Here is a 21,918-nt window from a genome sequence, read left to right on the forward strand (position 1 = left end):
TGTGCTGCTGCAACCTGAATGGTCCCTCTAGGGATCAATAAAGTATTTATGTCTTCATAAACATCCTTTACTCTTTCCGCTGTATCTCCGTCTGGCCGCCAGATGGCGCTGTTCCTCTGTTAACCAGGCCAAGCTGCTTAGTCTGCACGCATGCGCAGTATCCTCATTTGGCCTCTGGTCTTTCAGACGCTTATGATGCGCAGAAAAGGTTGTACGCTGCTCGGCGCTTGTACTCAACTGTTCAACGTCTAAACTCGGCCCGAGGAGTCCACTTGGCACTTTCTGCTGACGAAAAGAGTCATCACGACGCTTCACTGTATGTGGACTCTGCCTACAGTTACCGTAAGGAAGTGTGTTTAACTTGAAAAGTAGCTCTAGCTTAGCGCTGCGTCTATCTAGCGCCTATAGCAGTTAGCCTGTTAGCAACCATGACCGTTGTCTAAATGTGGTCACTGCAGAGGGTTTGTACCTATCGTGTCCTTTCTGGAGCTATTTTACTGTTGATGTAATAATGTTAGACGCAGGATTTTTCCAACAGTCAACTAGTAACGTCATGTATTAGTTAGCGGGCTGGGGCTAACGGCTACGTTACCCCGGAACTGTGTAGCGCAGTGGAGCTAAAGTTGCTAACTTGCAAGCAAGTGGTAATCAAGCAAGTGTCGCTACTCGAGCTAGCGATATAACACAACATAACATTACACTGCAGCTCACGTTAGCTGATAATCAGTCAGTTGGTGATAGAAGAGCGTTGTATTTTGAAACATAGCAACATGGATGATGCTGTGAACGGTTGTCTGGTTAGCTAACCTCAGCGAGACGTGCGTTTTTCAACAGGCCCGCCTGTCTAATGTGTCTTTGCCGTGTCTTAGAGAGCAGACATGGTTTGTTTTGGACATGGTGGTGAACGGGAACGTGCTAACGATGCTAGCCAGTCAGCATCGACGAAATCCCCAAACACGGTAACGATAAACACACGTCAAATGTCAGCCTTTACGTCCAGACGTAACGCGTTAGTTAGCAGGTTGTTGATGCTAAATACGTCGCAGATATGGCTGGGTATCGTTAAAAAATACGAATTTTCAATACTGTGTTTGATACCAATTTCTAAATATGCATTTTAACACAAATAAATTACATGATGGTGCTTGTATCCACATTAGGACCGTTTTTTTGCTTATCATTTTGTCAAAACTTCATTTTAACCACAAATATAAATTATTGTGTAAGGTTTTCTGACCATTTAATGGTGTAAAACTAGAGACTTACTTCTTATCTTTCTAACCGACTGTCGTTATAACCATTAACTTAAGCTTTTGTGTTTTAAAAGAAGTGGTAAAAAGAAGCTAATACCAGTGAGTTAGCCAGGCCATACTCGGACAGCCCATTGTAACTGCTGTATAACTCACTGGGAGCTGCTGGGTTTTGGGGGGTATTAACCATACGGTCTATGGTATTAACAACTCGCTCAAATTAACGTCAACATTAGAGCTTCCGGTATCAGAGTCTGTATTGGGAAGGAAAACAATATGATTCCTCTCTTGCTGATTGAAACCGCATGTTTAATCTACTCGTTATTTCAGCTGAAAATGCCACTTGCTGTCACAGTAACCACGTCACGACAAACGCAGCTTTGCAGTTTTGTTGCATAATAAAGATAACTTTAAAGCATCAGATGAGACTTGAGGTCACGATATTCTTATGATGCTTTGGGGAAATTGGACCCTAGTTTGGCGTCGCATATTAAAGGAAAACTCTGTGGCATAATGAAGTTGAGGTGTCTTGAGTAAAGAATCAGGTTCTGCACTTTTACACGTTAACCAGAGTTTGAATTAAAGTGTATTTTACTTCCCGTGTAAATCAGATTAATTCAGATGCTGTTACTGTATTTAGGGTCAATTGACAGATAATTGCAGTCTTTGTAAACAAAAAAAAACACAATTAATACCCTGACACCAGAAGGTAGAAGAGAGTTAAACCATTTAAAAAGTGGTTATTTTTCTGTACTGGTAGTTTCAAGGGATCCTGAACTCATCACTGCTCTTTGTGTTTTTCAGACGAGCGCTGATGCAGCATTGTTGCCACAGTTGTGGTAACTCTCCCTCTACCTCTGGTCCCCGGTGCCTCACTGCATGACCTCAGACAACACTAAAATCCACGAGGCCTACCTCCCCCAGGACCCTTTCCTCTGGACCCCCGACCGCTCGGTAGCCACAGCACTACAATCTCCTCGTCTCATCTCCCGCATTGGCGTTGAACGCCTCCGCTTGGGTCAGTGGAGGTGTTGAAGAAGTCCTATTTATCCTCTTGAATCTTTTAAGAATCATTTTTTCTCCTGGTTGGCTTGAGCCCGGTTCTGCCGGCCGCGCGACTATTCAAAACTGGGGCGCGATTCATGGGATGCAACCATGTCGGATCTCAGTGAGCGCAGGCCGGTCAACACGGACTACGCTGTCTCCCTGCTGGAGCAGCTCAAGTTCTTTTACGAACAGAAATTACTGACTGACGTTGTGCTGCTGGTGGAGGACACGGAGTTCCCATGTCACAAGATGGTCCTGGCCACATGTAGCTCATATTTCAGGTGAGTGGTGTGGAGGAACTCATGATGTATGTTGGCGATTTCTGTTTTTCTGAACGACGTCACTCTGACTATGCTGTGTGTGTGTGTTTTGTGCCTTTTCTGAATTTGTCTCCTATGGTTTGAATTAGAGGATCATAGAGAGGATCATCTCTGTATTCCTCATTTTTATTGAAAAATATTATATATTGTAGTGTGATTTCTTTTTTTTGGGGGGGGGGGGGGGGTTGGTTAGGATCTGTTTATATACAAATCTACGGATTATCTTGGTAAAGAGCTTTTTTCCTCTTCTCCCTTTCTCAAGATAACTGGCTAATTGATCTTTGCGCATCATTCATATTTACCAACTCAATATCTGCCTTTTTATCTTACTAAACAAAGGGTCACGCTGTTCAATTAAAGAGGACAGTAGAAAACAAAATGGAACATACATTCACATTGTTTGTAAAACATCACTAGTTGCAGAGTGTCATGCTGTAGTTGCGTAAAACAGCGCGGTGGCCGAGAGCAGCAGACCATGACGTCACCTTGTCTCGTCGAGGAGGACGCTGGAGGTTTTCTACAGAGACGATGTTGCAGCGTGTTTTGTTTGCAGCTTTAAATGATCCCACACTTTGTTTTCTCTCGCCTGTCACTTCCCTTACACCCCTCACTATTTTTGCTGTCTTCCTATATTTGTAATCTGCGCCGTCAGTCTTCTGTCCACAGAAGCGTCAGCCGGTTGTGCGCTAGTAATAATCCTCCGGGCGGAAACGCAGTGAGCCGTACACCGTCAGTTACATCGATTTAATGAAGCTTTGAGGCAAAGGATTTTGCTTCAAGGAGTAATCTAATTATTTAAGTTACTCAAGGAATCGTTTCAGCCCTAATAGAAACCTAGCTATATATGAGTCTGCAAAGTTCAGCTTGTGTGATCCAATTTTAAAGATGCTGCGAGTAGTTAAAGGTTTTCTAAAGTGAATTATTTCAGTTTTCTTTCTGTTAATAAACAATCTCTATTTATTACACCACTCATTGATATAGAAGAGCATCAGCTTCCTTCAGAGGGTGACCGTAAAAAACCATGTCATCCGCATACAGAAGAATGCTTATTTCATGTTATCCTGCAATTCAGTGCTGCAATTTCCTTTGCCAAATCATTTATAGAAATTGCAAATAATGTGGGGGTCAAAGCATCATCCTGTTTTACCCGTGATGACCAGTTTGTTCATTCAGTCTTACACGTGCTACGGGCAGGTGATAGGAAGACTTCAAAGCCCAATAAAATATTCCATTCACTCCATACTCAATAAGTTTGCATGTTAACAGATCCCTACTGATGATATCAAAAGTCAAAGCATGACTTATTCCTTTAGTTATAATTGAAGACAAAACAAAAATATGAAGACATGATCTTGGCTTACGGACCCCATTGTGCTCTTCCACGAGGAGCCATTCTTTCTCTCGATACATGAGCTTCTCATGAACTATTGATTGTAAACTACAGCTTACAAACTTTGCTTATTAGGCCGAACCCTCCTATACTTCAAAGGCACCCTCAGATTCTCATTTTGGAATTTGGGTATTGGTATTAATAATAGATTTAAGCCATATAGTTTGTATTTTGCCAGATTCAAAACATCCTTTAAACAAGTCACACAGATATCAAATAGTTTGGGTTATGTTAGGATTTCATTTGAGATACTTTCAACCCCAGCCTTTAAGTGCGTCCCTACTACATTTACAATTAATAATGCACCGCGTTGTAGAGCAAGTGTTATCCTCTCTATACATGGAGGATGGAAAACAAGGTCAAGGCCTTGAAAGCCGAGTCAAACCAAGTCTCAAACCAACTAATCGATTAATCTTTGCATCTCTAGAAGCAATCTCTAACCTGTAATTCTACAGACGTATCCCTCAAGGCCCTCGAGAGGCCTCATTTGTACGCACAGCATTGCATAATGAAGTGTGTGTGCACTGCAGTGACTATGACGGAGCAGCAGCCTCGGCTCTGGGAAGAGTCCATCTGTACTTGACAGGAGCTCATGCTGCAATTGAACACGGCGTCTCGCCCCTCCCTCCCTCCTCTCGTTCACTGTACACTCACACATGCATTCCAAGAAAGGGTCGTGACAACTTGATGCCTCTCTCACACCCCCCGCTCTGCGACCTTCCCCACTGTTTCCCACACACTCGTTATCTGGTGCGAACATGCAAAGCATTTCCCCTGCAGGGTTCAGAGGTGTCGCAGCACTACTTTTAAACTGCTACTCTTGTCTTTCTCTATCCTGCTGCCTCTCCTTCCACCTCCTCTCTCGCACGTCTCACTTCCATAAGGTGCTGAAATGCCAATGTACACAGCGAAGAACAAGCAGCAACAAAGACACACCACAACGACTACAGTTGGTGCCCAACTAGTGCATACTGCACATGCCTGCAAGTAGTTGGCTATCTGGTTGTATGTTTGCCGCCTTATTAGGAGGGACGGGGGGGAAAGAATCAATACTGCATAGTATCACGATATTTTCAGTGGCAGTACTGTATTGATACAGACGCCAAGTATTGATCTTTTATTATATATGTGTTGGTCAGTTTGTCTGCTTGACAGTCCCTTTTTGCAGCAATAAAATTTAAAGTGATATGAACAGAAATTTATCATTTTAGATGAAACTGATGACAAAGTTTCCTTCTGGGGACGTCATTTGAAATTGGGAAAAATTAGAAGTTATGAATTGGAATATATTGCAATATGTTTAAAATTGCAATAATATTGTACTGGGAGGCCTCTGGTGATTCCCACCCCTACCTCTAATGGAGAAAACAGATATATCAATATTTTGAACTGGTTATTTTTATTTTTATTTCTAGGAGCATCGGAAGATACATTTCTGCCAGTTTTGACAGCTCAGTGTATATTGGATTGATGAGATGAATTTTTTTTGTTATTAAAGAGCTTTACGTGTGACCTTTCGATAGACTTAAGCTTTTGTTTTTCTTCTCGTGCACAGATTTGTTTAAGATGAAATGGCCCATCAGATGGACTCGACCAGTAGCAACAGTGTGTAAAATAACTAGGCTAATGGACACTCGCCGTCGGCCCAAGAGCGGCCATATCCTTGGTGTGTCAGCACTGTAAACGGCTACTCCTTTCTTTTTCTTTCCCTGTTGTGCTGCTGCTACTTCCACCTCCCCTCTCATCGCACGACTCGCTTTAGGGAAAGAGGGAGACTCTGCGGAGACCTTAGCTGCATCTCATGTCCCTTATTTGATAGCTCCTTGGTGCATGGCTGAACGGGACGTTATTCTGGCCCTCCTCTGTGAAGGCCGTGTCAAAGCTCTTATTTCTGACCCGAGGAGGGATCATTGAGGAGCTTTAGGCGAGGAAACACGAGAGCAGCCTTCATGGAAGCTGTGCAGCTGAAGGAGTTGCTGACACCGCCCAAACAGCTGACAAATCCATGGGACTCTTCAAAGGAAAGGACATCTCATGTCTCTAAAACACATTTGCTCGTTGATTCTCTACGCGCATGATTTCTTTGCATCTCTCCCGTGCCTCCTAGGTGGGAGGGACTGCGACACGAGGAAGGGAGGCAAGTGGAGGAGTTGAGGATGCAATTTAAGGGACCTGAGATGCAGTGCTTGTGTCTGGAGGGAGAAGTCTGAGAAAGGGGAAGAATAACAGAAAAGAGGGAGGGGTGCAGGGGTATGCCAGCATGGTTGCGGAATATGGACTGGCAGGTTTAGCCCCTGCTGTGAGCAAAACGGTCACACACACACACACACACCTAAAACCCCACATGAGGACAGAGCTGTATTGCAGACACATTGTTTGAGAGTAGAGTGGCAAGCGACAGTCATTTGACTTATCTGGCTTGTATTTTTTTGTTTGTAAAGTCTCAATAGTTAATGATCCCTTTCACATGTTCCCCAGCCTAAAATTACATTTACATATGTCCTGTTTGGTTTGATCCTATAACGCAATTCAAATCAGAAAAACACAAACATAATTGCTTAAAAGATTAATCAATTATCTAAATGGTTGCGGGTACATTTCCTGCAGTGCTGACCACCGCGTCGTCATTGTACTCGACATGTCGTATCTCTTGCAAAGTGCTGCACAGAAGCATTTTGCACCAAAGAAATCACCATAATAAATGCAAATTACCACTGAAAGCCAATAAAAGTTCAGTACAAATGCATAAAATGTGAGAAATGAATGCATTTAAAGAGGCTCTGACTCACTCTGATGAATGACAATGTGGAAGTGTAGGCAGCCTGCCGAGGCTGCAGCAACATGGAAGTCAGAGCAGAGAGAAGCCCAGCTGGAGCCAGACTGTGTGCACAGTTTAACCAAGCCAGCCAGGTGTTGACTGTCACGTTTTAGTTATTTAGTATGAGGAAACTGGGTTGGTGGACACGCGCATCAGTGTACTGTAACATGTCCAGTATGTTACATCTGGGCCATATAAAGCTGTGGTATTCAATACTGCTCTTTGAGTCCAAGAATACTTGTAGTTCAGGGTGCTTTGATATGATAAATAACGTATATATATATATATATACACACACACACACACACACACACACACACACACACACCAAGGACAGTTAAAGTCTGAATACACAGGCCTGACACAACATGTGTCCAATAAAATCCTAGGTAGACAAAGGCAAACCTTGAATTGTTGTCAGAGCTGATGAAATCTGTTGTCTTCATCAACCCACTCTTCAGTGTGAGATCTTGCCGTTCACGTCCTCATTCTGTGAGTACCGTGTTCACGTGTTGACTCATGGTCCTTCGTCTTGTTCCTACAGGGCGATGTTCATGAGCGGCCTCAGTGAGAGCAAACAGACCCACGTCCACCTGCGGAACGTGGACCCGGCCACCCTGCAGATCATCATCACCTACGCCTACACGGGCAACCTGGCCATCAGCGACAGCACCGTGGAGCCGCTCTACGAGACCGCCTGCTTCCTTCAGGTCCGTGCAAACCCTTCTGCTACATGCATTGCTCAGTTACAGTGAAAGTCCTCTGGTTATCCTTGGAGGACTATACTGTGTATTGTCAACAAATTCCATCAAAAGACCAAAACCAACAATGAATTGATCATACTAACAAGTATTTGCCCCTTCATTCTGATATATTCTTGTGTCGTAGAAGTCCATTGTTGTACAAAAACTTCAAACTGCTGCTGGAAATGCTCAAGAGCGCTGAATGTGTATTAGTCTACCATTGAAAGTAGTCCCTCAGCAAATGCGCTATTTCTTCCTGTTTGAATAACATTTCCTAAAAACTACAGATTCTAGCTGTTTAAGCAAATAACTGATTATCTTGTCCTCTGTTTTAGGTGGAGAATGTCTTGCTGCAGTGCAGAGACTACCTGGTGAAGAAGATAAATGCGGAGAACTGCGTCCGCATGCTGAGCATCGGCGACATGTTCAGTTGCAGCGAGCTAAAGCAGAGCGCCAAGCGCATGGTGGAGCACAAGTTCCCCATGGTTTACAGGCAGGAGGCCTTCCTTCAGCTCTCCCACGAGCTGTTGATAGACATCCTGAGCAGCGACAACCTGAACGTGGAGAAGGAGGAGACGGTGCGTGAGGCGGCCATGCTGTGGTTAGAGTATAACATGGAGGCGCGCTCGCAGCACCTGTCCTCCGTGCTCAGTCAGATCCGCATCGACGCACTGTCCGAGGTGACGCAGCGTGCCTGGTTCCAGGGTCTGCCGCCCAATGACAAGTCTGTGGTGGTGCAGGGCCTCTACAAGTCCATGCCCAAGTTCTTCAAGCCTCGGTTAGGCATGACCAAGGAGGAGATGCTGATCTTCATGGAGGCCATGTCGGAAACGAGCGATGCATATGTGATGGCTGGGGCCTTGCCTATCACAGTGGTGTGTTACAGCCCGCAGGCGGAGAAGGTGTACAAGCTTAACAACCCCCCAGGCGACCTGCAGAAGGTCGGGACCCTTGTTACACCAGACAATGATGTGTTCATTGCCGGCGGACAGATCCCGCTCAAAAACTCTGTCACCAACCACGGCAAGAGTGGCAAGTTACAGGCTGTCTTCCGCTCTGTCGATAGCTTCTTCTGGTTTGACGCCCAGCAGAACGCCTGGGTACCCAAAACCCCCATGCTGTGTGCCCGAATCAAGCCCTCACTGGTCTACTGCGACGGCTACATCTATGCAATCGGGGGAGATAACGTTGGGGGGGAACTGAACAAGCGCACGGTGGAGCGCTACGACTGCGAGAAGGACGAGTGGAGCATGATGAGCCCCCTGCCCTTCGCCTGGAACTGGAGCACCTCCGTGGCGGCGCACGACTGCATCTACGTGATGACCCACGACCTGATGTACTGCTACTTCCCCCGGGCCGACACCTGGGTGGAGATGGCCATGCGCAAGACGAGCCGCTGCTTCGCCTCCGCTGCTGCTTTCGGTGACCTAATTTTCTACATCGGCGGCCTCCACGTGGTCAGCAACTCTGGCATTCGCTTGCCCACGAGCACCATTGACGGCTCCTCCGTCACCGTGGAGATCTACGACGTCAACAAGAACGAGTGGCGCCTGGCCGCCAACATCCCTGCCAAGCGGTACTCGGACCCGTGCGTGCGGGCGGTGGTGCTGCTCAACTCGCTGTGCATTTTCATGCGCGAAACCCACATGAACGAGCGCGCCAAGTACGCTATCTATCAGTACGACATGGAGCTGGACCGCTGGTACCTGCGGCAGCCCGTGTCCGAACGCGTGCTCTGGGATCTGGGCAAGGACTTCCGCTGCGCGGTGGGGAAACTGTACCCCTCCTGCCTGGAGGAGTCCCCCTGGAAACCCCCAACCTATCTCTTCTCCCCCGACGGAGCCGAGGAGTTTGAGGTGGACGGCGAGCTGGTGACCCTCCCTCACGTATAGCTCGTACCCTCTCCTCCCCTACCTCGCTGACTGAACCAGGAATCTGTAACGCTGAGGGGTGAACATGACGGGGGGAGGGGGGATCTCAGTTCTCTCTCAGATCTGAAAAGGGTTCAACGTTCTCAGCTACAGCTGTTGTAACAAGGCAGCCCAAAACAAGCTCAGAGCGCAAAGGTGCCCCCTTTTTTTTCTTATTTTGTCAGTTGTGACATCTGTTAGATATTATTACAAGTCTGTCATACTGTTTCTACAATGTGATAATCTAAATGTCAACTGATTTTGTGATGATGCACTTAACTGGTAAACTTTCCCGGAATGACAATGGCAACTGTACCAAAATCCCCCCCCACCACCCATAATGGCGTCCCTGTCTTTCCCTGCTCTCGTTACTGATAAAGGAACACTCTGTGGAAGAGCTCTCTCTCTCTCTCTCTCTCTCTCTCTCTCTGTTCTCTCTCTCTCTCTCTCTCTGTTCTCTCTCTGTTCTCTCTCTGTTCTCTGAAAACATACACGCTCGCAGCCGTCGGCCTGGACTCCAACGCAGACCCAGTTAAAAATGTCCCTTAGAAGCGTCTCAAACCACTCCCGTAGCAGTTTAAAAAGCATTATTGGTAGAAGTGTTTAAGCATGTTTGGATATTGCGCTTGCAAGTTTATATCAACTGTTAGTTTGACGACAACAACAAAACATTCGGAGCTGTCAGTCACATCTCACGACCTTCAGGGGACAGAGTTCGTACAGAGATGGTTCGAATTCCATCGTTTCCAGTAAATGGACTTGGTGCTTTTGTCAAACTACTGATTTAATAATCAATAATGACCCTTAGAATTAAAAATGTGGTTCATTTGATAATTAAACCATCTCTATGACAACTGAGCAAACTCTGTCTCACTGATGGCCACAATATGGTAGTTGAAAGCTCTGAAAAACTATTGGCAATTGGATCTTTTGTAAAATATTAAATGCAAAGGGGGTTAATATGTCCTTTTAAGTTATTAATTCATCTTCTATAAAACGTAAAAAGCCCACACTTACGTCTTTGAATAACCTGATTAAAACTATACAAAATCCCAAAAATCTTACTTTTACCAAGATTGGAAAAACATCATTTTACAATTGAGAAGCTGGAATGAGAGAATATTTTTGACATTTTTGCTTGAGAAATGACTTAAATGTAGAGAAAAATGTGCAACAGTTAAGATAATTGATTTATCATTTAAGTCATGTTTCCGACATATATATATATTTTAAACCTTGTTTCAGCTTCTCGAATGTGAGGGTACGAAGGTTTTCTCTGTTTTTACATCTTTGTAAATTGAATATTTTGGAGTTTTGGGGTCCTGTAACGGGCACTTATTTGCTATTTTTTGAGGTGTTATAGACCAAACAGAGAAATGATTGGTCTGACAAGCCAGACCCACATCATCACTTTGTTGGGTCTGGGAACTCCCCATCGGCGGGGCTCAGTCCGAGGCAAACCTCCGAGCTCCTTTCTTTTTAAAGAATGACTTCAGAGCGTAACTCCAAGTCTTCCAGTGTTGCGGCCGAAGGCGATTGAAAGGCCGCTGTTCGCCAGCAGCAGCAGCCATTGTCTTGGTTTTGAACCGTTTCAACTCTGCCGTCCTTATGTTAAGCCCGCCCACCGACTCTGTACGCGATGTGATTGGCCTGACCAGAATTGTAGTTTTTTTCCAGCTTGCAAGCCAACGGAGAGTTGCTAGACTGACCCTAGACTTGCTGCCGCTAGGATGCGTCTAGATTTCTAGGCTATGAATCGATAATATTTGATGATAATAATTGTTAATTGATCCTGTCAATCGACTAATCCTTGTAGCACCAGTCATGGTTCTGGGTCTCCGTTTGAATCCAGGCGGACTACAACTTCCATCCTCTGCAAATAAGCAAAATACAAACCTTTCAGAGACGCCCGTTTAAATCTAACACTTGTTTTGATAGATTCGGGGGTTCCTTTTGAAACGGGATCAGTGTATTTCATCTTTTAAAAAATAAGTTAATTAATTAAAAAAAGGCCCTGCAGAGGAACAGGGGCCATGGTTTTTGGGAAGGGGGGGAGGGCTGGTGGGGGAAACCAGTAAGAGGCGGAGAGGGTTTAGAAGAGGCTGACTGCAGGTCCGGTCACCCATCCATCACCTCTCCTCCCCCGCCGCTCTGTCCTCCACCCTGACTCCACCCTGGCGCCTCCACCACTGTCTGCCGGTCTGTTAGCACACAGGTCTTCCACATCGCTAGCAGTTTACACCTCACTCCATCCGTCGGCACCTCAGCATTGGTTTTTATTTCCATAAGGGGTCTCTGCAGACACACACACACAACTCCACTCTCGGTAGGTTTCGGGCTCATGCATTTTTTTTTTTTTTCCAAGCTGCTGAAATATATAAATATATATAATAAAATATATATGTTTCATATGTTTAAAAGACGACTGTTTTAGTGTGGGGAAAATAACCAGGTCTATTTTGTATTAGTGTCTTTATTTTTTTTATTTAATATCAAACATTACTGTAGTGTGATTGTGGGTAGATATCCATTTTCCTATCAAGATTTAATTTTTCTCGAGTGAATATTGAGGATTCTTGCTGCTGAATGGTTGCGAGAGGAGAGGGCTGGCCCATGATGGCTGTTGCTACGGAAATTGTCCCGGCAACCACTAGCAGTAGCGGAGAGGGAGGGTTGGGGTTGGGGTTGGGGTTGGGGGAGGGGGTTCATCCTCCTACCTTTAAAAACATGAGCACAGGTGCTTCATGACAAACCTTACTAGCATGTTTGGCTGCATCATATTCCTTTGGCACTGTATTTTGAATGAACGTTAATTTATTAAAAAAAACATACCAAAAACGTTCCTGAAACTGACTCCCTGCTTCTTTTGTTTGGACTTGGATGTGGCGGCGTTGGCGTGGCTGCCAGTTTATTTATTTTTTATTATTTTAAAGTTATTTGTTTAATTAATAATCAACTTTTAAAATGAGCACCGGTTGAGTTCAGGTTGGGTATTTAGTCTCAAAGCGTTTGATACTCGGTGCTACAGTCATTTTGAAAAGAAGAAGAAAAGTTGAAAGGGTTCATTTGTATGAGGTACTTCTCTGTAGTTCATGTGTCAGCCACAGTTATCAGTTAAAGTGCTAGTTCGCTGTATTTAGAGTCTTTTCACTGCTTTACGACAGCAAACTGAAGCCGTTATCGCTGCTCTCTTCACAGCCACCAGACTCCATTTTACCTCCCAGGACGAAGCCGGTGAATCCGAACTAACCCTTTAAAACGCCAAAGTCACACACAGCTGTGTTATTTGTGTTCCTGTGGCACAGTGTGGGACCAAACTTAAATATGTTAACTATGATTGTACCCATAATCCCAATGATGAAAATGGAAACATTAAAACCGACATATGTTTTGATATTTATTGTAGCCTCACACGTCTTCAAATCATGCAACACAAGTTTTTACTTCTCTTTAAATAAACTTTCTCAGACATTTGACAGTTATTGGTATGATATCAATAATGTCACGTACAGCAAGCTAAAATTGCCTAAACTGCCCCTGTGTGCGTTGAATGATTATTTTAACCTCAATCATTGTGATTGTCGGGTCAGTTGACTTTAGATCATAACCCCGAGCAATCATGTAATTAGTTACATTTCTAGTCTCACTTAATATAAACTCCTATGGGATGTTTGTTTCCAATACAATCCTTTAAGATTCCTATAAAAAACAATTAAGAATATATATGCTCTTTTATAAGAAACAATTTTGGTACTTGTAGGTTTTACAGTCATATTTCGAAATGTTTTTTTTAATTGGATGTTACATTAGGTGTCAAATCTTTTCTTCTTAAAACACTGAAACATACTATGTCTTTGTGATGACCTGTTAAGTATAAACTCTTAAATATAACTATAATACTGGCTAAAACGCTAAAAGTAGTTTAATTATAGTAGTGTGGCATTACTGCCAACAGTGGCTGTAAAACATAATATAACTTTTCAAATGGTCATTTTCAGAAAAGGTTAAATTAACCAGCAAGTTGTTTTTTAAGGATTGTGTAAATGATTATGTAAACAAATTAAAATCAGCATATAAATTATCAATGAAAACAATCATTTAGTAATCCGGACTGACAACCAGCACTGAGTGTGACTTTCGGCTGAGGTCGCTGGGCTCATGAGTCCTCGTGATGCCGCCCAATTGTTTTTTTTGGACAACACATGGGTGCATATTTGAGGGGCCATGTGCTACCACCAGAACAACAACAACAACAAGCCCCCCCCCCCCCCTCCCCCCCCCCACACACACACACACTCTGGCTGACCTACATTTGGATTCAGACACAAAATGCATCCCCGGAGGGAGGGATGAAAGAATTGATTACATCTCAATTTTAATTTTTATTTAATACAGCAATAAAGTATAGTTTCACTTCTCAAATACATTAAAAGCATCTGTCAGGAAAATATTCTGTGACTCTTAATTCACAGTACATTCATATTTGTTAAATATAAAATGAAAATATATCGTAAAAAAAAGGAACAAAAAGCAGCTTTTAACAGCTGATATCTTCTTAAACTTAATCCAGAAATCAAAAGGAAATTCCCGAAATGACTACATGGTCAAAGAAGGTTTAAAAGCATGAAGAAACGCAGAAAATAAAAACACGATTTTTAAGACACAAAGATGACTCATTACAGCTTGGGAAACTGGACTGGACAGAGCATGCTCACTGGACCACTTTAAATCAGACTTGTTGAATATTTTAAAATATGGAGGGAAACGATTCTGTAAGCAACTCAAAATTACACTTAGATAAAGATTCACATAAATAGAATATTATGGCTGCTTGGTGCAAATACACACAGTGGTCCAAAGATTGGGACTTGTTCCAGTGTTGTAATGACAAAACATGGGTATTTCTGATTTTTTACACAACAAATAAATAAGTTATCTGACTATCTTCAGATTTACTAAATATAGTTCTCCCAATATATATATGCATATATATAGTATAAAAAGGCCTGGGTGAGGGTTACTAACATCCCGTCAAACACAAAGCTGGTTGCAGTCATAGTTAAGGGAGGTTTTCATCTCGTTTATCAGGGCACAATATCAGGCATTAGGTACACAAGGATTTATGTAACAACATTGTGGTTATTGCAGTAACAGCATTAAGATTTAGTAATTATGTTGGTGTTGTGTTCTCTATTTTTCACAGGTGCGTTGAAAAAAATTCACCAAATTAAATTTGCATTTAACAGGAAATGTAATTTTAGCCTAGCACTGAACTCATTCATCAAATAATCAATTAGTTGTTTAATTTACAAGTTTTGGGAATGGATTAATTGTTTATCAAGAAAAATGACAAACATTCTCTGTTGCATGCTTCACAAAATAAGACAATCTTCTCTGCTTTTCTCTATTTTAAATTGGAAATTCTTGGGGTTTACAACCGTTGGTCGGACTAAAACAAGTAATTCAAAAACCCAAAAACTGACATTGTAATAAAATTTTACCAGGCAGTAAAAAAATTTTTTTAACACATCTATAAACAATACTGTTACTTAAATAACCCTTAAAGCTACAATCAGTTGGTAAAAAATATCAAAAAGCTTTTAACCCACCGACAACTTGATGAAACGTAATTAGTTAATTTAATCTTTTAACTGCTTGATTTTTTCCTTATTTTTGGTTTTGACACATATTTAATCAAGTATCTTTCTTCCTTTCCACATTTCATTACGCTGTGTGGCTAGCTAGCTTAGTTGAAAACAGTGATAGCTAACACGCTGAGCACCAGCCTTTTCAGCTAGCTACCTTGCTAAAGCTAACGTTTGTGATAGAAACTCTCGGCCAGTGCAGTTAATGATAACAAATATCTTCCTTACACCATATCCTGTACAGCGTAGGTTTGAAGTATTAAGCTTGAAACAGTAACTAAAGCATTTTAGCCAGCAAGCCAATGCTAACAAAGTTAGCTAGCGTTAGCTAACACTATTTGGAAGTTTACAGGGATCATGCTTATATCTTATATTCTTTTCTCTTCAGCAAATATCACATTGTAAATAATTCATGGCCATTTAAAAATGTGTATGATTTAATGCTCCCCTATGTCAAACAGACGTAACAAAAATACTTAAAAGTGGCATTAGCTAGCTATGTTTGTTATTGTTTTTTGCTAGCTAAAATGATTTAGCTACTATTAGTTTTTTGTTTTTAGCCAACTGTTTGTAGGTTACAGGAAAGTTATGAAGCTTTATATCTCTGTTACACTTAATTTAAATTAATTAGCTAGCTAAAAATATGTTTTATTGATATAATTTGTCATATTTTTGGCACTAGAGATGTCACTTTGGTTTGGTTGTGGACATGTTCACAATTTTCTGACATTTGCAACCTAATAATCATAAATATTACCAACAAATTGATCAATAATTTAAATAATGGTTAGTTGTTAGTTCTTTAGCCAGTCAGTCTACGTGTGTGTTTTTACACAGGAATGCATGCTGTTACCACAACAACCACAATAGAGATGCAAAGTCACTCCCTTTCCGGTGGACCAACATGGGACCGTATTTCAGATAAGAAGGCGTACAGTAGTAAACAACAAGAAACAAATAATGTTTTAATCCTGTTTGAATTGTGCCATGAATGAAACATATGTTTGTCAATTCAAAAGATAATTTTGCAAGTCAAGAAAGTCAGTTTGTCGTAAAACTTTGAAAGAGTAGGTGACGTCACACGGAAGCTACGATGCCTGTGTGTTTCACACTGGGATGTAACGTTACGCTAGCAACGGATCTTGCTAGCTAGCTAACTAGCTCGCTTGTTCAATGATGATAGCTAGATAGTTAGCTAGTAGGAAGGTGACGTATGTTGAGCAAGCGGGACGAGAGATGTAGAGGACGAAGCGGTTTCACACAAAACAAATTGAAGGTACTACAACAAACTTTAACTTTCTTGACTTAGTATCTTTTAAATTGACAAATATCACATGTGTAATTCAAGGAACAATACTACGGAGTCCCTAAAGGAACATTTTTGCTGCTGTTTTCATGGCCTGGAAATGAAATGATTTTGTGTGGTAACGAGAAAATGTCTGCAACTCAAAAGGGACAAAAAAATTATTTTTCTCCTTCTGTTGACAACTGTATATATTTCTTCCGAAGTAAGGTCAAGTGAGGGACAACGGAAGTGTGGGGTGTGGGGGGGACTTTGTCTCGCACTATGTTTATGTTAGAGACATCACTGAACATGAGCCAGACTGAATTTAAAATCTAAACCGTTAAAAATCTTCAAGGTGCCACAGCTCATGCTGTTGGTCAAATCCTGTGACACGGACGTTTTAACATAATTTCTCTGTGAGCAAAATAGTCAGTTATGTAGACAAACTCTAGAAATATGCAGCAAAAGAGTGAACACCGCAAACCCCCTACGACAGCATGTTTAGTGTCTCACAGAAAAAGCATCCAGCAAGAAAAACAGAGGGCCGGATGCGATGGGTTCAAAGCCCTGGTAGCCTCTGCCTCACAGTGGATATGGACTGTACAGTTAGTATAACCGCAGCGCTTGCCTTCCTGTCCGGAGTAGCGCCGCCGCGCACCAGGACGTCAGGCTTCATGGTCCAGACTTAAAACCCATTTCTCATTCATAAAAGCAGCTCTCGGTCCACTGACCCTCCGGCTTCTCCGTCGCCTGAAGATCAGAGGACGAGGACAGAGTCGGAGACGGAGGACCAGGGGGGGGTTTGGTTTCAGGGATGGACCTCTGTGGCGGGCTCCGGATACGCCGGGGGGGTCACGGCTGCAGGCTGGGCCAGGGTGGAGAACCAGGAGGACATGGCCGACTTGGCGCTAGTCAACGCAACGCCCACGGACTGACCTGAGAGCAGAGGTGGAGAAGAGAGATTACAAAACAGGTGAATACACGTTCGTTTAACGGGTCCTGTCTTACTGATGAACCAAAATGTATCTGTAGCACCTAAAAAGATGCCGTACTTTTACTTATTTCCATCATTTTTCAAACTTTACACCGTATTTTATTTTAAGCATAGTTTTTTTTATTGTGCCTAGACATTTTGACATTGAGAGCGTTAGCTTCTTTTTGTTCAATAAAATAGGTTTTTAAAGAAAAACGTAACAAAATAAGCAAGAATTCAGTGTTTTCATGAACTGTTCTCAAGCAGGAAAATTACACATAGGAAGTCTTTTATTTTATATATTTCAACATCTAAAAAGTATTAACACAGTACAATATCGTGCTGACAAAATGTATTTTGGAGTCCATTTTAGTTGATAGATTACATTAAGCAACAAATAAAATCCACATCCCAAAATTACTACCCAACGAACAAATATCCAAAAAGTCGAATATTTGGGTCCAGCCCTAAAAAAATAAATAAGAATTATCGGTCTCTGCTTCTCATACAGTTTGTAAGGATTTGCCACTTTATATTATTGTAAATTTGAAATTTGGGAAAAAGAAATGTCACGATTTATATTTAAATTGACTATTCGAGCCTTAGTTCACATGATTTAGGAATGATGATAGAAAATGCGTCACCCACTCATTTCCTATCATCATTCCTGTTTAACGTAGAAATATTGTCTCAGCAGCAGAGTCAAGACATTGATCTCTTTCAGCTTACTGATTGGACGCCACCCTGACTAATGCTTTCCCTCAGACATGTCATTTTGGGAACTCCTTCCCGAGCTTTCTTACCCACTGCCTTCCCCGTCTGGACCACACTGCGACTGGTGGTCATCATGGCGTTTCCGATCTTCTTCCCTCTCTCGCTGTTCTGCACCGAGCTGCAGTGGACATGAAGGAGAGGAGAAAACAAAAAAGATTGAAAGAACCATGTATGCATGCATGCATGCACGCAACCCCCGTCCAATCCCTGTCTCCGGTGTGACATTGTTGTAATTCGTCTTCCTGGACACAAACTACAACAACAACAACAAAAGTGCTGTTGCTAAATGTTGCGCCAACCTGTTAGAGGGGATTATGTAACAGCAGAGGCTGAGCAGCAGTCACAGGTGGCGTATCTGGTGCTCAGAGCTGACCTGAGGAGCGGAAACGAGCAGGCTCTGTTTCACAACAAATGGACGGCTAAATGAGGCGGTCTCTGAACAGCGGTCTGGTGCGAGCGAGTCCAACACACACCCTTACACACGGATCCCCACTGGCCTGACATTCAGCAGGAATCTCACTCCTGCATCATCTGGGCCAACAGCAGCGTGCTTAACCCTTGTACGGTATTCGGGTCAAATTGACCCATTTAACAATTTTACAAGAAGAAAAATGGTACAAGTTACATTTTTTTCTACCTGTAAATCAACGGCCTTACCTTATTTCCTGTGATAAACATGTATTCCTGACTCAATTCAGAGAATTATTCTGGATATGACCTCTTATGTTTTATCCACAGTGGGTTTTTTAACATGAATTATAACCAAAATGACAAAAAACAAACCCCACTTACATTTTTAATTGCGTTCTAGTAGAGACTGATTGCATTCCCTTAAACATATATGTTATGTTATCTCAATTGTTTGAAATCGAGGATAAAGACAATATTTGTTAAGAGATTATGAAGTAAAATTTTATTTCAGAATTGTTTTTAAAACCCCAAATAAGCCACGGGTCAGTTTGACCCGAGGGATACGAGGGGGTCCCGAATGAGAAGACAAGCAGCTGCCTTCACACCCTCTAATGAGCCAATGATTTCATCCGAAAATAAACCTGGTTGCCGTGAGTGTCAACCCACTGTTGCCGCCCTGTGTGTGATCACAACAGTTAAAAACCCTCGAAAGCCTAGAGACAAAGAAACGCCTGGACATCCAGTAGTTGTATAGCTTAATTAGCCAATTCTGAGCTTATTCCTTCAGTCAGGACTGAGTGTAATACATCCGGGGACCCTACTCTTACTTTCTCAGTAGAGTGCAGCGTTATTTTAGTAAACTGAAACGAAAATAAACAGTGAAAGATATTTTTTTAAGTAAACTGAAACCATGTTGCCAGGTAAAATACAATACACAAATTAAATAAAAATAAATGATTTCAGTTTATTCCTACTGAAAAAAGGAGAAACTCAACTGACTTGACATAAGATGGCGTTGCTGTGTTGTATATAAATATATACAGTATATATATATATACACACACACACACACACACACACACACACACACACACACACACACACACACACACACACACACACACACACACACACACACACACACACACACACACACACACACACACACACACACACACACACACACACACACACACACACCATATATAGCTACATACGTCTGAGACTTTTTACCAAGCCCCAACAAAACAAACTAAAACTACCAAAAACACGCTGCGGTTGCTAGGATCTATGATCCATCGCCATGGCTGCACGTCCACCAGGAATCTGTCCTCGCTGTGCCAGCTTCCTTTTTCCCTTTTATTTTCAAAGTAAGAGACCCGCTATTGTGCATTCCCGGCTGAGCTGGGAGGCTTAGTGTGTTTTTGTCAGTTTAAGTCCACTAGGTGTTTGTAGGACATTGAGACAACCCCATGTGAACATGAGAGCGGTCTGTGTGTTTAATTTGTTGTTTTTGACTGATTTCAAAGTCTAAAAAGTGGTTTCAGACATGATTTTTAACACTTAATAGCCCCATATTCTCTTATTCAGTATTGTTGACATACTGATCAATGCCACTAGTGCACCAATTATGGTTCCAGATATTAAAAATAATCTAGTTTCCATCACCTATTTATCATAATGTGAAATATTTGGGGATTAAAACATTTGACATTCTCTTACATAACTTGTTTTTATTACACTTATTTATTCATTATTTAATTATTATTCAACATACAGTATTTAGTCAAAAAAATCCCAAACTGGGCCTTTTACTTCAACTCAAGATCCCAAAGCTTTCAAATATATCTAAATTACAGGGAAATATGTTAAAATAACGCGAAAGACATCTAGAATCATAATTTAAAGGTCCAATATGTAATTTATTTACTGTAATAAATCGAATAACGACCCCAATGCGTCATCAGATATTAAGGAAACATGCAAAGTTGAAATGCTATATTTTCGGACAACAATGCTAATGCCAGAATTTTCTCTTTTTGTAATTTCCGTTCCTTGATGGAGTTTATCTTTGTGTTTTGGCCCGTGTGTTGGTTTTAACCTTCCAGTTGGACATCCAGGCCGGGTTGCCAGATATATATAGAGATATATTATCTATCTATATATATCTATATATATATATATATATATATATATATACACACACACCTGTAAAAACGTAAAGCCAGCGCGCTACAGCTGTAACGTTGGTACAGCCATAAAAGCAGCAAACAAATGAACGGGATCACGTAGCTAGATTCTACCCAACCTAAAAAAACGGCATGTAATGCAACACGATGCAAAAGTTGTGGGACCAAAGACATAACAAACCCGGGTAAATATTGGAGATATATTTAAAAGAAGTTGGCTAACTTCCTCCTGAACAGGTAAGCATTATCTTCAGGTTAATTTATCAAAGCTACTAGGGACGGGCATTTTATGTCATTTCAACATTTGTGTATTCACATTGAATTATTTAGCTATAGTACCTGAGTTGGTTACATACTCGCAAAAACAACTGAGACCTAGACAGTGAATCCCAACTGGTCCTGGCTAACGCCGCCATGCTAACCCTGCTAACTGGGGGGGGGGGGGGGGAGACCACTCTTTGCAGTAGTTTGAATTGAATATTGCAGTAACTATATTAAACACTAGCAGTCAGTATTACACATTGGACCTTTAAATGTCGTGTTTAATATACTTCTATAAATGTGACATACTCTAGCATGGAAAAAAGTCGTTGTTGTTTTTTAATTGAAGCTGTTGAGGGGATTTTTTTTGGGGGGGTGGTATAATGGAAACACTGTGGTTAAATAAATCATATTTCAACCTTTTTTTAAAGATGCCACCCAGCCTCCCAAAAAGTTTCCAACAATCTGACAGAGGGCAGTCCTCACCCCTGAGCTGTGTGTGCACGGTTAGCTCAGAGAGGACACACTGGCTCTCCGTCTCGTCGCTGCTTGACCCAAATAAACAGCTCCTTTACCGCGGGGCAGTGTGGTACGCTGACAGTTAAAGAAAAGATCCTCCACCAGCGAGTGGCTGCCTGCAGCCGCGCATCAACATCTCCGCCACCGGCTGCTCTTTGTCCGACCCAGATGGCGAGGAATCGTGCAAAGTGCTTCCATGACACACATGCAACACAGCACATTCACAAGGAAGTCAAGCTGGGGCCTGGTTTTTTCTTTTTAAATAGAGAGGCAGTGGCAGGGGAGCATCAGTGGGACAAAGAGTGATGAGCTTTCTGTTTTCACTTTCTCTACCAGCAGCCTGACAAGTGGAAAACATCAGACCAGCCACCGTCTGTCCCAAT

General features: G+C 42.2%; 2 protein-coding genes across 3 annotated transcripts in view; one reads left to right on the forward strand and one right to left on the reverse strand.

The window, feature by feature from the left end:
• Positions 1–21: 21 nt before the first annotated feature.
• On the forward strand, positions 22–10,797 carry kbtbd2 (kelch repeat and BTB (POZ) domain containing 2). Of its 2 annotated transcripts, none has more exons than XM_034862858.1 (4): positions 22–342; positions 2,055–2,578; positions 7,370–7,535; positions 7,904–10,797. In XM_034862858.1, exons 2-4 carry the CDS (start codon positions 2,406–2,408, stop codon positions 9,458–9,460), a joined length of 1,896 nt encoding a protein of 631 aa, XP_034718749.1. In that variant the 5' UTR covers positions 22–342; positions 2,055–2,405; the 3' UTR covers positions 9,461–10,797. The 2 variants fall into 2 exon arrangements, with proteins under 2 accessions (XP_034718749.1, XP_034718750.1); XM_034862859.1 differs by lacking the exon at positions 22–342 and adding an exon at positions 359–461.
• A 5,793-nt stretch (positions 10,798–16,590) lies between these two features.
• The window catches only part of avl9 (AVL9 homolog (S. cerevisiase)), a 16,687-nt gene continuing 11,359 nt past the window's right edge, over positions 16,591–21,918 (reverse strand). The window contains exons 12-13 of the mRNA XM_034862798.1: positions 18,185–18,273; positions 16,591–17,344 (exon numbers count right to left, since the gene is read on the reverse strand). Coding sequence (XP_034718689.1) covers positions 17,217–17,344; positions 18,185–18,273 — 217 coding nt within the window. The 3' untranslated portion in view covers positions 16,591–17,216. The remainder of the gene's footprint in view (positions 17,345–18,184; positions 18,274–21,918) is intronic.

The sequence above is a fragment of the Etheostoma cragini genome, chromosome 22 (assembly GCF_013103735.1).
Source record: "Etheostoma cragini isolate CJK2018 chromosome 22, CSU_Ecrag_1.0, whole genome shotgun sequence".
Lineage (NCBI taxonomy): Eukaryota > Metazoa > Chordata > Actinopteri > Perciformes > Percidae > Etheostoma > Etheostoma cragini.

Coding starts and splice junctions, on each gene's coding strand:
- kbtbd2 (XM_034862858.1), top strand. CDS start 2,406: ATGTCGGATCTCAGTGAGCGCAGGCCGGTCAACACGGACTACGCTGTC. Junction 2,579..7,369: donor ACATGTAGCTCATATTTCAG/GTGAGTGGTGTG, acceptor TTGTTCCTACAG/GGCGATGTTCATGAGCGGCC. Junction 7,536..7,903: donor AGACCGCCTGCTTCCTTCAG/GTCCGTGCAAAC, acceptor CCTCTGTTTTAG/GTGGAGAATGTCTTGCTGCA.